Source organism: Spermophilus citellus (assembly GCF_964194105.1).
Source record: "Spermophilus citellus genome assembly, chromosome: 17".
Lineage (NCBI taxonomy): Eukaryota > Metazoa > Chordata > Mammalia > Rodentia > Sciuridae > Spermophilus > Spermophilus citellus.
In genome coordinates this window covers 76,466,330-76,483,983 of record NC_138199.1, presented here as the reverse complement: position 1 = coordinate 76,483,983, position 17,654 = coordinate 76,466,330, and the positions used below count along the sequence as shown (strand labels likewise).

Genomic DNA, 17,654 nt, shown 5'->3' with positions numbered 1-17,654 from the left:
GGGGCCCAGCCCTTCTCATGTCTCACTCTGAGACCAGGTCTCGCCACGTTGCCAGAAAGCAGGGGTGGAGCACCTGCAGCCACTGTGGTTCTGTCCCCTTGCTACAGGACCACCTGGGTGTGCGAGGTGACTTGTCCGACAGATCCCTGTTGGCAGAGTGGCAGCTGGGCTTAGGCCCTGCAGGACACAGGCCTTCTCTGCTCCTATGGACATGTCCCCAGGGCGGTGCAGCAGGGCTGCCGGTCAGACAGGCTCCACGGCTTGCTGCACTTCTGACCCCAGATTCCCCGAGGCCACAGAGGTAAGCACGGGGCCAGCAGGTCACATGACAAGATGTTCTGAGGGATCTGCCAGCCGGTGATGGTGACTTGTGCTGGCCTGGGTGGCCTCAGTAAAATGGGCTTCCTTTTCTTAGGACTTGCCAAGGAAACCCTGGGCCCAAATGTTCCTCTGTCACCTGGGGATAGATCTCTGGCCTCACTGCTGGGAAGCCCCTTCTGAGGTCCTCTTGTCCACAGCCCTGGGGCAGAAGGAACGCCCCACCTATTTCCCCAGGCCTAGACATTCTCCATCGCCTCAGAGCTGGGGAATACTGGGAGGTGAGGTGACATGGGGACATGAGATGATGTGGGGACATGAGGCAACATAGGGACCCAAGGGTGGTAATGGGAAAATGAGGTGAGGGGTTGTACAGGTGATGGGGGAACAGGAAGGGTGCTGCCCTGAGAAGTGGGGTGGCACCAGGGACCTCTGAGTGTAGCTGCCTCCCTTCATGGCTCCTGGACACTCCTCCCATCCTGGGCCTCAGAAGGACCCAGGGGCTGGTTCCAAATACCCCTTTTATTAAAGGTAATGGCACTTCAGAGCAAGCGTCCCAAGTCCTGGGCTCTGCAGCACCCGGGCTCGTCCCTTCTCAAGTCACAGCAGGGTGGCCGACCTTGGTGCAGGCACACGTCCCATCCAGAGCACCCTTCCTGACCCTGACATCACGGACAGTCAGCTGGGGGCGGTGGATGCAGCTGCACATGGTGACAAGTGTCACGGTGTTCCTGACACGGTGGCCCTCAAGGGCACTGCAACCACAGGATCCGGGAAAAAACCCAGATGTGCGGGGAGGTAGTGCAGACCCTGAGCGCCGCCGGGGGTTCAGCACTGCCCACGTGGCCGGTGGGGCCCACAGCAGTGCCTGGCAGGGCAACCACCTTCTCCGTGGAGAAGCCAGGCCACTGTTAAGACCAACTGATGCGGAACTGCTCCGCCATGGCCAGCCACACAGGGACGGCCAGGGTCTGGAGGAGAAGAAGAGGAAATGTGAGTGCCACACAGCTCCCAGCAGAGGGGCCTGGGTGCCCAAGGGCGCGAGGGACGGGGCCGCCCCTCCCCACCAAGGCATCAGCACCTCACGCCCTTGGAAACAGGCTCTGTGATCCCACTGCCCTCCAGGAGCAGAGGCGAGCAGCAGAGGCCGGCTCCTCCCCCGAGAAGCTCCTCTTCACCTGAGCTCTGGCACCCTCTGCTCCCTCCCAGCAGCACCTCCATGATGCAAGCTGGGTGGCACTGGGTCACCGGGGTCCTCACGGCCCTACTCCCATCCCACCCGAGACCAGAGCCCCACTCCCAACTCGCCCTCTTGCCTTGGTGTCGGGGCTGTAGGTGAAGTTGGAGACAGGGACCCCATTGGAGAGGACCTGCTGGGGGGCTGGGTCCACTCCCAGGATGGCCACTGTCCTCAGCTGCAGGCTGGCCCCCTCCCTGGCCACGTGCACCAATTCATTCACCACGGTGTTCTGGCCAGTGCAGAGGTATCAGCAGACAGAAGGGGGAACCGCCAGAGCAGAGACTCCATGGTACCTCCCCCGGCCAGGGCAAGCCCCCCCCAACAACCCTGCCCACTGCCCAGGACTCACGTTCCTGGCCCGGAAGGTGACCCGAGTGTAGGCCCCGCGCTCCAGCGTATCCAGGCTCTCCCCGTCATCCCAGAACAGCTCCCCGTGGGCCTCGCCACCTGCAGTCAGGGCCACAGCCAGGGCCATGGGCTGCTGGCGGGACTCTGTGGTCGTGAGGGCAGGACCCTGGGAGGGGGTGGACACCCGTCACAGCCCCAGTCTGGTGGCCTCCACCACAGGGGGACACTGAGTCTTAGCTATGAGGAAGTGGGAACAAGGGACAGATTGGGCTGGACACCCATGGTGACCACCCTGTCCAAGGCCAGGCAGATGAACCCCAGTCTGTCCCCCCTCAAGTACCACCAGGGACTGAGACCTGACAGAGTGCCTGAGGGACAGCAGGCCATGCTGTGCCCCTCACCAGTTCCCTAGTCACCATCCACCTGGGGTGACAGGCCCTTCTGACGGCCCCATCCCCACAGCATGGTGTTCATGCCTCCTCTCAGCTGCCTGGCCAGTACCTGCATGGGCACGATGTACCCAGCCCTCAGGTGGACGTTGATGGTGTCCAGTGGAGCTGGCAGTGTCACCCACTGCCCCTCACTGTGGATGGCAGGGCAGGGAGGTGCTGCAGGTAGAGGGGGGAGGCTGCCGAGGGCCTCTATTGGCACCTGGAGGGAGGTGTTGTGTCAGAAGTGTCCCAGGATGCCAAGGTCCCCAGGCTGCCACCAGGAGCTGTTGTTCCTGTCTCCCAAGGGTGACATGTGGGGGCCTAGTACAGACAGCTGGCTATGACCTTGGGCAGACTCGGGGCTCTCCGTCGGGATCCAGATGCCTGGTGGGACAGAGCCTGAAAGGCCTGGACCCAGGGTCTGTGTTGAGGGACAGGTCAGGGGACTCCATGTCAGCAGGGGCTTTGTGGTGGCTGAGGGACCCCAGCAGGTCATCCACATAGGCCTGTTTCCTCCCTGGAGATGGGGTGACTGTGAGGAGCTGGGGGCCTGAGTGTGGAGCACCCAGGTGAGGGCCCACAGCAGCCAGGACTCCAGGAGCAGTGCCTCTTTCCAGCACCCGTCACAGGGACAGGCGGGTTTCAGGGTCGCCGGGACTCACCAGCTGCAGGTTGTACCAGGTGCCCGAGGGGAAGTAGCCGGTCACTTGGTCCTTCCCAGGCTCGAGCACGGGCGTGACCAGAAGAGCCTCTCCCCACAGGAGTTGGCGGTCCACACCCCAGGTGTGCCGGTCCTCAGGGAACCTTCAAAAAGGGACGGGCATGTGGGCCTGGTCCAGGAGTGGGCAGAGAGACCCTTCTATGGACAGGTGTTCACCCACGGGGGCTCAGAAGGTGGAGCCAGAATCCCCATCTCTGGGGGGGCCCACGGAGCCAAAGCACCCGGGATCCCTGGAGCAGGGCTGATTCCAGCCACAGGTGAAAACAACCCAGGCCCACCCACATTCAGGGGGCCAGGGCCCAGTGCAGGAGTCGGCTCCCCTGAGGCATCGGGAGGGCCCCTGACTTGACTCTGCTCACTTATTTTCTGATTATCAAAGTAGCGACATCATCTGTCCAACTCAGACACTTGGAAAAGTACCAAACCGTATCATCAACCAGGAAAAGTCCTCCACAACCCCACGACCAAAGGCAGTGGTCGCTGACATCTGGCACGATCCCTGCCCGTCTTCTGATGACTTCACTGAGATCGTCTTGATGTCACCTGGTCCGTGCCCTTCGCCGCCTACTGACAGGGGGTCCAGGGCTGGGCAGGCACAGCACATGGAGGGAGCACCAGGTCAGATGACTTCTTCAGTACAGGTTTCTCTTTGTAAAGCTAAAACGCATCACGTAGAATGGCGAACATCACCAGTCGCACAAACGTGTCCACTGATCGCCCCGCGGGAAGCGCGTTTGAAGATGACCGTCCCACCACGTCCTTGCCACCCTGGCTCTTTTCTTGGAGGCATGAGTTTCTCAAGCCAGTGTCTGTTTCAGATCACAGCTCCTGGGGTGCCATGGATGGCGGTGGAGGAGTGAGGGCGTCCCTCGACCTCCTGCTCCGCACAACCAACAAGAACACAGCAGACATGGCCCGTCAACATTCTCGGGACTCTGGAGAGGAGCCAGAAGCTCGCAGTGGCCTGGGCAGGGATCACACGCTACTGGCCAGCCCTGGTAGGAGCAGGAACTCAGCCTGGCCAGCGTGGAAGGTGTGCCCGGCACAGAGTCACGTGGCAGAGGCCAGGAGACCCGCTGTCCCTATCAGAGTAGCTGAGCAGACTTCCATGGCCACACACCACAGAGACCACAGATCACAGATCAACTCAGGGGAAGCATGACACAGCACAGTGACAGTGGCCAAGAGCAACTCAGCCTGGGGGAGGGACACGGAATCTGATTCCAGAGCTGAGTGTTGAAAATGTCCAGTGAGAAAGGAAAGTGTACCAGACGTGCCAGGAAACGGGGACAGTGGCCCAGGGAATGCAGGGGTCCCCAGGGAAGCCCAGCTTTGGACTCACAAACCCTAAGTCACCAATCTTGAGAACAGGGAGTGTAAGGGCGAGACTCGCCCTGCAGGGTGCCCACGAAGACAGAGAGGTTAAGAATGGAGCACTCTGGGAGGGCCACAGGGGACTGGAGCAAGCCAAGGAGAGGGAAGTGAGCTTGGAGCTAGGTCTGTGGAGACTGTCTGTGGGGAACAGGGAGAAGACGGACAAAGGCGAACACCAGCAGCGGCAGACAGCAGCATGCATCCAGGTGTAGGGAGTCCCAGGAGCAGGAGAGAGGGCAGGAAACGTGCCTCAGGGAATAGACGAAAGCTTACCCAAGTCCAAAAAGAATTCTGCAGTGTTGGGGATGAAACCAGGACCTCACCTCATGCCTGGCTAGTGTGCTACCGCTGAGCTCACCCCAGCCCCAAGGAGAAACATTACACATCCAAGCAGCTCAACAACTCCACGCGGGATACATGCAAAGACACCTACACCTGATACACCATGACTGGCCTGTGGAAGCCAAAGACGGGAACCTGAGAGAAGCTCAAGACAAGCAGTTTGGCCCGAAGGCCACGTGACCTGCTGGGAGCTCTGGGGGAAAACAAGGGCCCTTGAGGGCTCTGACTGAGCAAGACCGCCCTTCCAGACCAACAGTGGCCGGCATTCACCAGTGGCAACCTGCCGTGCAAGATGGGTCCTCTGATCCATTGGAGGACGTCAGTAACCAGCACACATGAAGAAACAAACATGGGGCATGGCTCAGGCCACCGCAGAGGCACAGAAGCCAGTGGTACTGCCACGCTGTCTCCCGACTGCCTTGGAAGACAACTGCACCATGCTTCCTGATGTCTGTACCAGGCTGTCGGCGGGCGCACGACGTGGGGAGGCAGGCTCGGTGGGACAGGCACAGCAGGGCAGGGTGCAACCCCATTTTACACCCTTGGATTGTATGTGGCATAAGCTCCAAGACGTGAACTACAGTTCTCAGGGAAACCACCAAAAAATCTAACAAAATATAGTACAGGAAATAATTCAAGTCACATCCCTGCTGAGAGCCACTGCCATGCGCGTCCCTGCTCTGTTAACCCAGCTCCTGTTTGGTGCCTGCCTTCTTTCTTTTTGGTACTGGGAATTGAATCCAGGGGTCCGAGCAACAGTTTTGAGACAGGGTCTTGCTAAGTTGGTGATGCTGGCCTCAACCTTGTAATCCTCCTGCCTCAGCCTCCCAGGTCACTGGGATCACAGGTGTGTACACTGTGCCTGGCCTGGTGCTGGCGATGGAACCCAAGGCCTGGCACAGGCTAGGCAAGTGCTCTGCCCCTGAGCCCTGCCCAAGCCCTCTATTTGGTTAATACTAGTCTTGCCAGTAGAAAATGCATTATTATTATTATTATTATTTTGCAGGAGGGCCAACTGGGATTGAATTCAGGGCACTGGACCACTGAGCCACATCCATAACCCTATTTTGGTCTTACTTAGAGACAGGGTCTCACTGAGTTGCTTAGTGCCTTGCTTTTGCTGAGGCTGGTGATCCTCCTGAGCCGCTGGGATTATAGTCGTGCACCACCACACCCAGCAGATTATGCATTCTTAATGCATCAGGAACAGGGACTGTCATGTTATTGACAGTGTCTCTCCTCTATTTGCCATTACAATTGATGTATAGAGCAGTTTTTAAGTTTTTGCTTATATTCAGAGACTTTTCCTGTTCCCATTCAGCAAAGTTTTCCTTTCTCTCTGAATTCGACCTCCTCCCCTTTCTTTGTGCTGATGCTTGGGAAGTGCTCCCTTGCCAGGGCCCTGGTTGCCATCATGGTGTTCCGTAAACTTTCCCACAGCGTCACCCCTGACAGTCCACTGTGGAGTCCACCTGGGCTGGTGCAGGTGGAGGGAGACACCCAACATCTGCAAAGAGTGACCAACGACTCCCTTCCCTGGCTCCTGATGGAGGGTGCTGTTTTATAAGGTGACTCCTTGTATGCACTAAGTCCTGCCGGGGACAGCTGGGTCTCTAGCTGTCCTCCCCAAGCCAGCCCCAGATGGACCAATGATGCCCATCTTGTTCCTTGCTGTGCCATCAGGCTGGCCTGGTTGGCACTACTGTTCTTCATCCTGGGTTTTCCATATCCTGAATGCCCTGGCACTGAACTGTGACCTTAGGGGACACTGGGGGCACCTCGATCCCACCCACTTAGGGTCCTGGGAACCCAGCGTGTAGCAGGATGGGGCTGCCCTGGTGTCTGCAGGCTCCTGGTCAGCTCTCACCCAGGGGCACATATGGGCCGTCGCTCCCTAGCCCAGGACTCACTCCAGGAAGAGGGGCCGGGCCACGGTCTCGCCCCTGACGTGGGCAGCGTGGAACAGCGTGTAGAGGTGGGGCAGCAGCGCGTAGCGCAGGGTGAGCGCCTTCCTCATGGCCTGCTGGGCCATCTCGCTGAACCTGTAGGGCTCTTGCGGCTGTGTGGGTGCAGAGAGCAAAGGGCTCCAGGGTCCCACAGCGGGTCTGCCCTGGGGACCCCAGTGCTCCCTGGCCACCCGCATGGGGGACACAGCAGAGGCAGGACCCTGCCCTCACCAGGCTGTGCAGGTCATTGTGGTTCCGCATGAAGGGGTAGAAGGCCCCGAGCTGGGTCCAGCGCACACACAGCTCCTCTGAGGTGTTGCCCAGGAAGCCACAGATGTCTGCCCCGACCAGGGGCACCCCCAGCAGGTTGAACTGCAGGACTTCTGGGAAGGCAGAGGCAGATGGCCTCAGGTGGCTGGGGCAGGGCAGGCAGGCCACGATGCCGGGCAGGCAGCAATGCGGATCCTGCCACATCCCTCCCCTGCTTCCACCTGGGGCCAGCAGCCTTGTGTCTGCCCTGTGGACTGCTTCCTGGGACCCGGGTAAGCAGAGCTAATCAGACCCCTGTATGGGTGGAACTGTGTCCCCAGATACATTTGAGTCCCATCCTCCTGGACGGAGAGCATGACCTCATTTGGAAGTCAGGCTGCCGAGATCCTCGGGCAGGCCCTGACCCAGGGACTTACACCAGTGACCTCCTAAGGGAGGTGTGCGTGGAGACAAGCACCGTGGAGGCAGCCCTGTGACGGACGGGGCCTGGAGCCAGCACCGGGAGCCCGTGATGGGAGGACCCCAGGGCTGTGGTGGCGTGCGGGTCTGCCCCAGGGACCCTGGTGCTCCCTGGTCATGTGGCCAGCACCTTGGCTCAGACTCGCCTCCAGCCTGGCAGAGGGCACAGCCCAGCCGCGTCAAACCCCAGCTGTAGTCCTGGCTTGGGGCAGTCCTGACACGGACAGACAGCACCGCGGGCAGTCTATCCCTCTGCTCAGAGGTAGACTGGCGCAGGTCCTCCTGTCCAGCCTAGTGCCGCTTCCCTAGGCCCACTCTCCCCAAGGCCCCGGGAACCAGGACCCAGAGTCAGGAGCTGAGACAGCAGGACAGGGCCCAGCTGGGACCACAGGGGACTTCTCTGGGCTGCAACGGATCCTGAGAACTGCAGGACTTTGTTCAGTAGCATGAGAATCAAAATCAAGACCCAGAGGGGGCGAAAAAGGCCTGTGTGCTGGACCCTGCAGGCTGCTCCATGGTGGCCCCAGCTCTCGCACCTACCCCGGGTGGGACGCGGGTGACTGCTGCAGAGGCGGAAGCCCCCTACCACAGGGGCTCACTTCTCCCAAGAGCTTGGCCAGGCCAGACCCCCATGGCCTGTGGGTCTGCACAAGTGTCACACACAGAGGTGAGGCTCTACTGGTCAGAACATCTCAGAGGCCACAGGGCTCTGGTGACACTCTCTCAGTTGCCCATGTGGTGACCCGGCACTCCTCACTCCCAAACCCCTTCTCTGGGGCTCCTGAGCCAGTTCTGCGTCTAACACGCCTCAACGGCATCAAAGCTCCTGGGACAAGATTAAATTCCTTCTTGTTGGGTAGAGCTGGGCACCGAGCTGGGTGGGGCAGGTGGCACCCTGTGAGGAGGGATCCAGTTTCCTGCAGTTAGGACGCGTCACCATGAGGGTAACTGTGAGAGGTGAGAATTGGATGGCTTTGGGGCAGTAGTCGGGGTAAACTAGAAACAAGGACCCCCCACAAGCGAGGTGACACAAGGGGTCATCCTGCACAGCTCGTGGGCGAGCAAAGGTGTGCAGGGGCCAGTAGGCCTCGCGCCCTGTGACCCAGTGGTGGGCCCCCAAGCCACTGTAGCTCCATCTGGACTGTGCTGAGTCCGACATCCAGTGCTAGGGCCAAGCTCCCTGAGAGGGGCCCCCGCTGACCTCTGATCACTCCTCCTGACGGGTGCTCTCACCTGGCACGGAGTAGGACAGCTGCTCCCAGCTGCTCCACACATCCCCTGTCCAGTGCCCAGCGTATCGGCCGTGGCCAGCGAAGGTTGAGCGGGAGATCACAAATGGTCGTGTCCCCCGAGTCTTCACCAGGGCCCTGAATGGAGCAGGGGACACTTGAAAACCCCTTGCCACCTGCCAGAGTGGAGGAGCAGGTCACAGCAGCAGGTGGGCAGCATGGGGAAAAGGAACTGACCACAGGGAGACAGGAGGCTGCAGAGCAGGGACAGAGGTGACTGCCAACTTCTGCTGGGCTCGTCAGCAGTGGGCTGGCCCAGCTGACTCTGCCTAGGACTCATGGGGTCCCTGCCGGTGCAGCCGCCCATCTGGGCAATGGCAGGACACACGCTTCTGGCGCCAGGCGGGGGTGGGGTGGCAGCAGGCAGAGTGCTCAGGCCTTGCTGGCCCCAGGGCGTCCAAGTGTCCTCTCCTCCCTTGGTCTGCCGTCAGCGTGAGCAGGGACACGCTGGGCAGGACAGGGCAGGGAGGGCAGTGCACGAAGCCCTCACCTATTGGAGGCGATGGCTTCGGTCAGGCCGTACAGGTTATGAAGGTCGTAGTGTGTGGAGAGGAACTGGTGGCTGGAGGCACAGATGGTGGCTGCCTGCAGGGTCCCACCTACCACCCCTGCAGAGAGTGGGGCTGGTTTCCATGGTCTTCCTCCCAGGGTGGGGGTCCACAGTGCCCCATCCGGCACCCTGGTTTCTGCCTCCCCAGGCTCAGCCCAGAGGTACTTCCTGAAGCTGCCGTCATGCCCCCAACAGGCCTGGGACCCTTCCCTGGTCATGGCTATGGCCCAAAGACTTGGGGCACGTCTCTGTACCACCCCCATTATTCCCAAAGGCTCTGCAGATCCCCAGCTTCGTGTCCACCTTCTCGTGACCCATGGCAAGTGTCCCCTGTCCCTCCTCTGAAGTACTGGCTGCACGTGACCATCTGCACCCTTGGACGTGTCACCACCTGGACCTCACTGCTGGGCCCCCTGCCTCCCCTCTCCCTTCCCTCCCTCTCCTCTCCTGGCTGGCTGCTGCCTATGGCTTCTCAGCTTTGAGACTCCAAAACTAGGGAAGGGAAGCCCCTGATTGGAGCCATCAACCCCCAGGTGGCAGCCCGGGCGGGGGTGGTGGGGCTCACCAGGCACGTAGGGGGGGGTTTCCAGGTCGTTGCTGGGGCAGCCATGCTCAGAGCCCCTCACAAAGTTGGACGGCTCATTCATGTCCTGTAAGAGAGGGCCAGTGGGCAGAGGGCGGGGCTGGGCCCCAGAGGCCAGGGATACCGGGGCGGGGGCCACACTTACAATCCACATGCCATCAAAGGGCACCTGGGCATGGAACTCAGCCACCATGTCCTGCCACCAGTCAAGGGTCTCGGGGTTGGTGAAGTCGGGGAAGGCACTGGATCCGGGCCACACCTGGAAGAGAGGGCAGAGGGACAGGCCCCATCCCAGCCTGTCTGCGCCAAGGCCCTGCTGCGTCTCAGCCTCGCTCTTGGTCAGTGTCCAATTTTGCAACCTGAGACCTTAGCCCAGGAGGTCATGGGCAGGTCTGAGAGGGCTGGAGGGGCCTCAGCCCTGGGACCACCCGTACACATCCAGGCAGGATATGAATGTAACTCGGACAGTGTCCTTCTGACACCGTTCTAAGCCCTCACTCTAGGACAAAGGTCCCCAGGCCCGAGTCCAGGCTCACTCTGTGTCCTGGGGAGTCCTGCCTAGCCCCTCCCTCAGGGGGCCCCCCTTCCTCTTGTCCCCTCAGAAGGACAAGAAGAACCCCGCAGCCTCCCGGAGGGTCTGCAGGGCTGTGCCTGGGCGGCCAACTTCCCATGGAGCCCAAGAACCCCTGACGGAAGAACTCCAGGGGTGTCCTGTCAAGTGCCACGGCCGCCCCAGCTGTGACCCACCCCTCCCATTCTGTCCCCCTGACAGACGTCTCTGGAATCCCAGTCTTTCCCAATAGCTGCCCCAGTCCCACTGGCCGGAGCACCCAGACCTCCTACCTTTCCAATTAGTGGCTGTCCAGTCTCATTGGTGATGAACACCCCCCTCCGCAGACCCTCGTCAAAGGGTCTGTAACTCCCAGCAGGGCCCGAGCTGCTGATGGCAGGGTCCTGGGATGCGGGAAACAGGTCAGGGTGGAAGGACGGGGCCCAAAACCTCCCACCAATCCAAAACCAATCTCTGGGAAAACTGTGCGTGAACAAGGCAGAGTAAAGCCAGACACATGTGCGGCACACCCCAAGTGTGTCCACGTGCTGCCTGCAGACAGGGACGGGCCAGCTGGCTGCAGGGCCGTGTCTGGGAGGGCTCTTCCCCGAGGCTCGCCGGCATCCCTGAAGGGACCAGCTACTTTTTGTTTTTTTTTGCAGTGCTGAGGGTCAAGCCCAGGGCCTCCCATGTGTTGCTAGACAGGCGAGCACTCTGCCACTCAGCTGCTCGCCCCTTTATTTAAATTCTGAGAGGGTCTTGCTAACATGCTGAGGCTGGCCTTGAACTTGTGATCCTCCTGTCTCAGCCTCCACACCACATCCATTTACTTCTTTCTTAGTGATTAAAAAAAAAAAAAAAAAAAAAAAAAAAAGGAAAGGGCTGGGTTGTGGCTCAGTGGGGGAGCACTCGCCTGGCATCTGTGAGGCCCTGGGTTTTGATTCTTAGCACCACATACGGATAAATTAATAAAATAAAGGTATCGTGTCTATCTACAACGAAAAAAATCATACAAAAAGTACTCTCTGTGAGGTGGCGGCTCATGTTTGCTGCCCTTCGAAGGGTGGCAGTGATGGAGGGGTCAGGTCCACGCAGCTCTAAGCCCCTCGGCCACTGCATGTCCTCCACTGAAGGGGTCTCCGTGGGGGTGACTGGGCTCCGTGGCTCCCCCTTCCCACATCTTTGGTAAGGGCTGGGCATGAGACCTGATCAGACCACCTCCTGAACTGCACACCTGAGCTCTGGGCTGGGCCATCAGCCATCCCTCCACCCCACGTAGACAGAGCTGACCTGAGGAAGGGGCGGGGCCAGGAGACAGCTGTCCTGTGTCCAGCTCCCCAAGCCATCTCTTATATGAGCTTTCTGTACCCCTGCCTGTGGCTTTAAGGTGGCTGAAGGAACCCACACCCGAAGAATCCTGAATGAGGTATTTCCAGGGACCCTTAAACTGGACATCAGGGATTAAGCTTTGGCCTTCTTAATGTTCCCTCAATATCAAAAAGACTCAGATAATGTCCTTGGTGACCACGGCGGGCACGAGAAACAGGCCACCAAGAGGAGAAGCCAGGGGCTGCTTTGCGGGAAGGACACTCACCACGATCATCACGTACCGCCGGCCACTCTGGTGGAGCTGACGCACAGTGGCCGGGAAGTCTGCGAAGCTGTCCCTGTCGAAGGTGAAGTCCCTCCGTGCGTCCATGTAGTCCAGGTCATTCCACTGCACGTCCTGTGGCCACGGCACAGGAGCCACACTGGGGTCCAGGAGCTGTGCCTGACCCTGGCTGCCCCAGACCCTGGGCGACCCTCTACTCACCAGGGGGAAGTGGGCCCTGGTCATGTTCTCCACTACCTGGCGGACAATGGCGGTGGATGAGTAGCCCCAGCGGCAGAGGTGGAAGCCCAGGCCCCAGTACGGAGGCATGAAGGGGTACCCTGCAGGCGACACTTGTGGTGAGCGGGTGGGCAGGACAGGCAGGGGCGGGCTGAGGATGGGCACAGGCCTACCCACGACATCCAGGTACTGCTGCACCACGCTCTTGGGCTCCGGGCCCACGAAGACGTACATGTCCAGGATCCCTCCTGTCGACCTCCAGCTGAGGGCCGGGCTGGGCTGCAGGACCACGTCTGGGGGAAAATGGCCCAGGCTCAGGGACAAATGCCTGATCCAGAGGCCAGCACCCACAGATAGGCCAGAGTGCAGCCGAGTGCGCCTCTTCCCACAGGTGCCTGCAGCGACCCGGCAGGTGGGGGTCGAGGACAGGAGCAGCTAGTGGCCAGGCCCCAGGATTTTCCCAGGACCCCTCAGGGGCACTGAGTGCAGAGCTGGGCAGGGCCTGCTGGCCTCATTTCTCATGCTGGGCATCTCGCGGCCCTGCGGCCTCCAGGGAAGGCAGGGGCCTCGGGCTGCCTGTGGAGGAAGCAGAGGGGACTCACCCATGGCATTGCTGTTCAGCAAGAACACCCCGTGAGCCAAGCCACTGTCCTCCAGCGTCAGGTAGAAAGGGTGTGACCCGTAGAGGTTGGCACCGGGCTGGACACACAGGAGGTAACACTCAGTCTCTCGAACACCAACTCCATGACCCACCCGGTTGCTCCTGCTTTACCGTGGGGGCCAGATCCCGGTTCCAGAGGGTGATCTTGGTCCAGTTGGTGCTGAGCATTAGGGGGCTGAGGTGCTCAGCGAGGCCCACGATGTACTGGGAGGGCAGGGAGGTGGACAGCTGCAGGAATTGGTCAGCGAAGAACAGGGGGGCCACGGTTGTGTTCAGCCTGCAGGGGGAGACCAGGCTCCCTTGCACCTGGCCGACAGGGCCAACTGGGGCCCACCTGAGTGCAGGGCTGACGAGGGTGGGCGTGTCCTGGCCAGCTCTGCCATGGCTGACCTGGGGACAGACTGCCATGAGGGGCCCAGCAGCCCTCGGCACCCTGAAACCAGTGAGGAGATGCAGGGCACGTCCAGAGAGGCTGTGCCCCCCCCCCGCCCGCCCACCAGGCAGAGGACAGCAGGACAAGCAAGCACGGGGCATGCCAGGGACACAGGCACAGAGGAGGGCCAATGGCAGGGACGCTAGAGCCCCAGCTCCATCGCCTCCAGGGAGTCTCCTGCCTCTGTGCCACAGCGGGGTAGTAAGAGGCCAACAACCCAAGTGTCACAGGTTTAAATGAAGTGATCATTAGGCGTCTGGACTGGACTGGAGTGACGCGCATTTGATGCATAAAATAAAGCTGGTAACGGCATGCCACCTGGAGGGGGTGCCACCCTGGACCCAGCCAGGGTCCCTCCTCAGCCACTGCTGGCATTCAGGTGGATCTCCTGGGCACTGCAGGAAGCTGGTCAGCACCTCACTCATGAGAGGCCAGGAGCACCCCACGGTGCCCACATTAGTGCCTAAGATACCACAAGCTTCTCCTGGCAGGTGAAGTCCTAGGCCAGGTGAACCCCCAGGAGGGACCTCCTGAGCCAATGAGGACACCACACCAGGATCCCAGAAGAGTGAGCCTCAGTGGGCATGGGTCTGGGTGTGCCAGGTATGGCCAGGAGGCCCGGATGGGAGGTGGGCCCTGGGTCAAGACTGACAGAAGACCAGAGCTGAGAACGATGCTGTCCAACTCACTGACAGGTCCAGCCCTGAGGCCCTCCCTGACCACTTGCTGGGGCCTGAGGCCCAGGCCCCCAACTCACAGCACCCGGCCATCCAGCTTCCGGCGAACCACCAGCCCAAAGGGCTCCTCCAAGAACTCCACGCTGTAGAGCGGGGACAGTGCCCGGCTGCGGACACGCGGGACCTGCAGGGGCACCTCATAGCGCTTGTTAGCAGGATCTTTGATCTAGGAGAGACAGTAGTCTTCAAGCCCCTCGTGGACAGGGAGGCACATCCCCAGTCCCTCCCATTGCCTGAACACTCTCCTGCAGACTCCTATGGGATGGCCGAGGCCTCGCTTCCTGGAGGAGGCCCGGGGCCACCTCTGCCCTGAGCCCTGCCTTCTAGAGCCCCCGTCACCACAAGGCCTCACTGTTTTGCCTATACCTTGGCTTCTAGATGGGGTGCACACAGTGCCACAAATGAACTCCCTGGTCACCTGTCCACACACACACTCTGTCCTCTCTGCCCCTGCCCACCGTGAAGTGGAGGCGGCTCTCCGTCTCCATCAGCACGTCCAGTCGTAAGGTCAGGATGTCCCTGGGGAAGAAGGTGGGGGACGTGCGGGTCAGGGTGGCTGTGTAGCCCGTCTCTGAGGGGCTCAGGCTCTTCATCCTGTAGCTGGGGTAGCTGGGTGGGAAGAAACACCAGGGCTGCCCCATCAGAGGGCCCTCAGGGTCCCCGCTCGCTGGGACATAGCAGCAGCCGCGGGCCTCACACTCCTGCTGGGTCAGAGCCTTGTCCGGGGCACAGTCGAAGCGGCTGTTGGGGGGGACATCACACTGTGTGGGCGCTGCTCTGGGCTGGCCAGGGTGCTCCAGGGTGTACCGCGGCCCTTGCCAGTTGGCTTGCTGCCGGTGAACTCGGGGACTTTCCTCCACCGGGAAGTCATGGACCAGGACATGCCCCAGCAGGGCAGCCGCGGCCAAGAAGATGAGGGTGCAGACCCCCATCACGGGGCGGGAGCAGGGCGGCCACCTCGCATTCATGGCTGACACCTGCCCGTCTGGGGCAGTGCGGGAAGCTCCTGGAGGCCTGCCGAGGGAAGGACTGGGCTCAGCGGGGAGGCAGGAGGGGCGGCAGGTGGGTTTTTTCTCTGTGGTGCTGGTGATTAAACCCAGGGCCAAGCATGCCAGGCTGTGCTCCACCCTCCAGCGACACCTGCAGTCCCTCATTAACTGACTGTCCAGCAGGCCCAGGAGGTGCAGGAAGACCGTCCCGTCCTGGCAAGGAAGCCAGGAGCAGGGGCAGGATGGAGGTGCTTCTCAGAGGCCATGGGGGGCCCTGCAATCTATGCAGACTGACGTGGGAGGAGGGAGACCAAAGGGAAAAGAGAAATGTCCCAAACAGGGACTGTAGATCACCTCCCACTGTGTCTTTCACAATGTCACAACTGAGATGCACCAGTGGGAGAGGGACAGGCCCAGCAGGAGGGGTGACCATCAGATGGCAAGAGGGACCCCCCTCCTGCAGGAAGGCTGGGCCCAGGCTGCTAAGTCTTGGCCAGCAAGCTGTGTCCTAGGGGCCCTGCCACCTCCCCTTGGTTCCCTTCCTGCTGATAGACAGTGAGAATTTTGGGCATTGCTCGGGTCACGCGCTAAGGATGGCCATGCCCCGAGAAAGGCCCTTGCCCCACCACTCTAAGGGCCCCTCCAGGCCTCGCTGCAGCACACAGGGAGGACGCGCTCTGTGGCTCGCGGACCCTGGAGCATCTGGGAACGGGATGCCAATGAGGAGGTAAGGTTCCAGTGCTGGTGGCTGTTACCGTCCTGTTACCCTTTAATCTGAGAGCAAGTGGGAGCAAGGAGGCCGGGAAGTTGCCCCATGGATGCAAGTCTGACCCCAAAGGAAGGAGAAAGGGGGGTGGGGCTGAGGTGTCTTGGCAGCAAGGCCACCAAGGGGGGCCTCCAACCACACTGGCTCATCAGAGGGGGCTGGGTCTCCCAGGAATGGGCCCCAGGGCAGAAACAGGCATGGATTTTCAGAGCACAGCAACGGGCCCTCAGCCAATGCAAGCCCATGTCATGGGAGGTCTGTAGGTGTCCCATGGCCACCAAATAGACACACTGGGGAAAGCTGTGCACCAGCAGAAGCAAACGTGGGTCCGGAGACTGCCTGACCTCCCTGATCACAGAGGGGGGCTGGGAACCGTGTGACCATGGGGCACCTGGTGAATTGGCTCTCTGGGGTGCAGCAAAGGTTTTACACTCAGTCTCTCTCACCAATGGGACTCTCCAGACACCGGCTGAGGTTCAGTTCTGACACTACCTACCTGGAGTTGGGCAGACCTACAATTAAGAGCTCAGACCCACTCTGGATGCCCGCTGCAGGTTCCAGGCTGCCTTTAGAACTTCTGATTGGCTACACACGTGGGGTGTCCCGAGACCCCTCAGGTCAGGTGATTCAACACATCGGCTCAGGGAACTCAGGAAGGCACTTTACTTAAATTTTCTGCTTTGTTACAGACATAACTCAGGAACTGGCAGATGGAAGAGATGTGTAGGGCAACCTGGAGGCTCTCTGAACCCCAGTTCAGGGGATTTTTATGGGGCTCCATTATGTAGGTGTAACTGAATAAATGAAGGGCCACTGGCAACTGACTCCATCTCCAGCCTTCCTGGGAGGCGTGGCTGGGTGAGGACTTTCACTCTAATCAAGTGTGGGTCCTTCTGGTGACCAGCCCCATCCTGAAGCTACCTAGGGGCCTTCAGCCACCTCGGGAGCAAACTTTTCACGCTTACACTTAACAGGGCCAGCTTCCAAGGATTTAGGAGCTGTGTGCCAGGAAGCAGCCAGGAAGACCAAATAGTGACTTTGAAGGGTCCCAGCCCCACCCGGCCCTGCTAGACACATGTGCCAGCTGGTGACCATGACTCAGTCTAGGGAACTCGGACAGGACACCCCAGCAGAGCGGCGTCTGCGTGCGGCATCTGCGTTTTTCAGGAGCTGCGGGGCACAGCGAGGCAGAGCGCAGTCTGCAACACGCCCACGGGGGAAGCGAGGTCCTGGGAATGGGGACCGGCAGCCCTTGGCCCGGCACGGGAGAGTGCCCGGCTCATCTCTGGGTTCGACAATTCGGAGAGGAAATGGGGAAGAGCTAAAGGTCAGGCGCTCCAGCTGACCCGGTGAGTTCTGCTTTCTGGTGGTGCCCGGGGCAGCTGCTCTCCGGGAGCAGCGCGGGTCGAAGCGCAGCTTTTGGACACACCTGAGCAGAGCCTTCCCGGCTGGGCGCGGCGGGGACGAGCGAGAGGCCGGAAGTCTGGGGCCCCGGCCCCCTGTCCCCCGCGACCCACCGGGGCCTCCCCCGCGACCGCGCCGCACTGCCCGACTCTCCCCACCAAGAGGTCGCCGACAGCCGGGCGCCGCACCCGGCCGCCCGCCGCGGAGGCTGGCACTGCAGCCGGCTGCCGGGCCTCGGACGGCCGCCCCCGCTCACCTGCGCGCACGTCGGCCCGCTGCCGCTCACCGGCGCGCACGCACGCCCCCCGCGGCGCAGACCCCGGGCGGGCCGGGCGCGGGTCACGTGGCCCGCCGGCCGGTGGGGCGGGGCCGTGGCGGTCACGTGTCGCGGCTGCCCGCGCAGGCGCGCGAG

At 61.1% G+C, this 17,654-nt stretch overlaps 1 protein-coding gene across 4 annotated transcripts; it reads right to left on the bottom strand.

The window, feature by feature from the left end:
- Positions 1–822: 822 nt before the first annotated feature.
- GAA (alpha glucosidase) lies at positions 823–17,612 on the bottom strand. 4 transcript variants are annotated; one of them, XM_081270321.1, is made up of 20 exons: positions 17,499–17,612; positions 14,542–15,097; positions 14,104–14,249; positions 13,025–13,190; positions 12,855–12,951; positions 12,426–12,545; positions 12,235–12,353; positions 12,016–12,147; positions 10,715–10,825; positions 10,017–10,130; positions 9,854–9,938; positions 9,229–9,346; positions 8,683–8,816; positions 6,952–7,103; positions 6,685–6,833; positions 3,000–3,141; positions 2,408–2,557; positions 1,908–2,072; positions 1,635–1,787; positions 823–1,289 (listed from the first exon to the last, which is right to left on the bottom strand). In XM_081270321.1, exons 2-20 carry the CDS (start codon positions 15,049–15,051, stop codon positions 1,230–1,232), a joined length of 2,823 nt encoding a protein of 940 aa, XP_081126447.1. In that variant the 5' UTR covers positions 15,052–15,097; positions 17,499–17,612; the 3' UTR covers positions 823–1,229. The 4 variants fall into 4 exon arrangements, with proteins under 4 accessions (XP_081126447.1, XP_081126449.1, XP_081126450.1 ...); XM_081270323.1 differs by lacking the exon at positions 17,499–17,612 and having other exon boundaries at positions 14,542–14,692; positions 14,781–14,912; XM_081270324.1 differs by lacking the exon at positions 17,499–17,612 and having other exon boundaries at positions 14,542–14,602; positions 14,781–14,866.
- Positions 17,613–17,654: the final 42 nt, after the last annotated feature.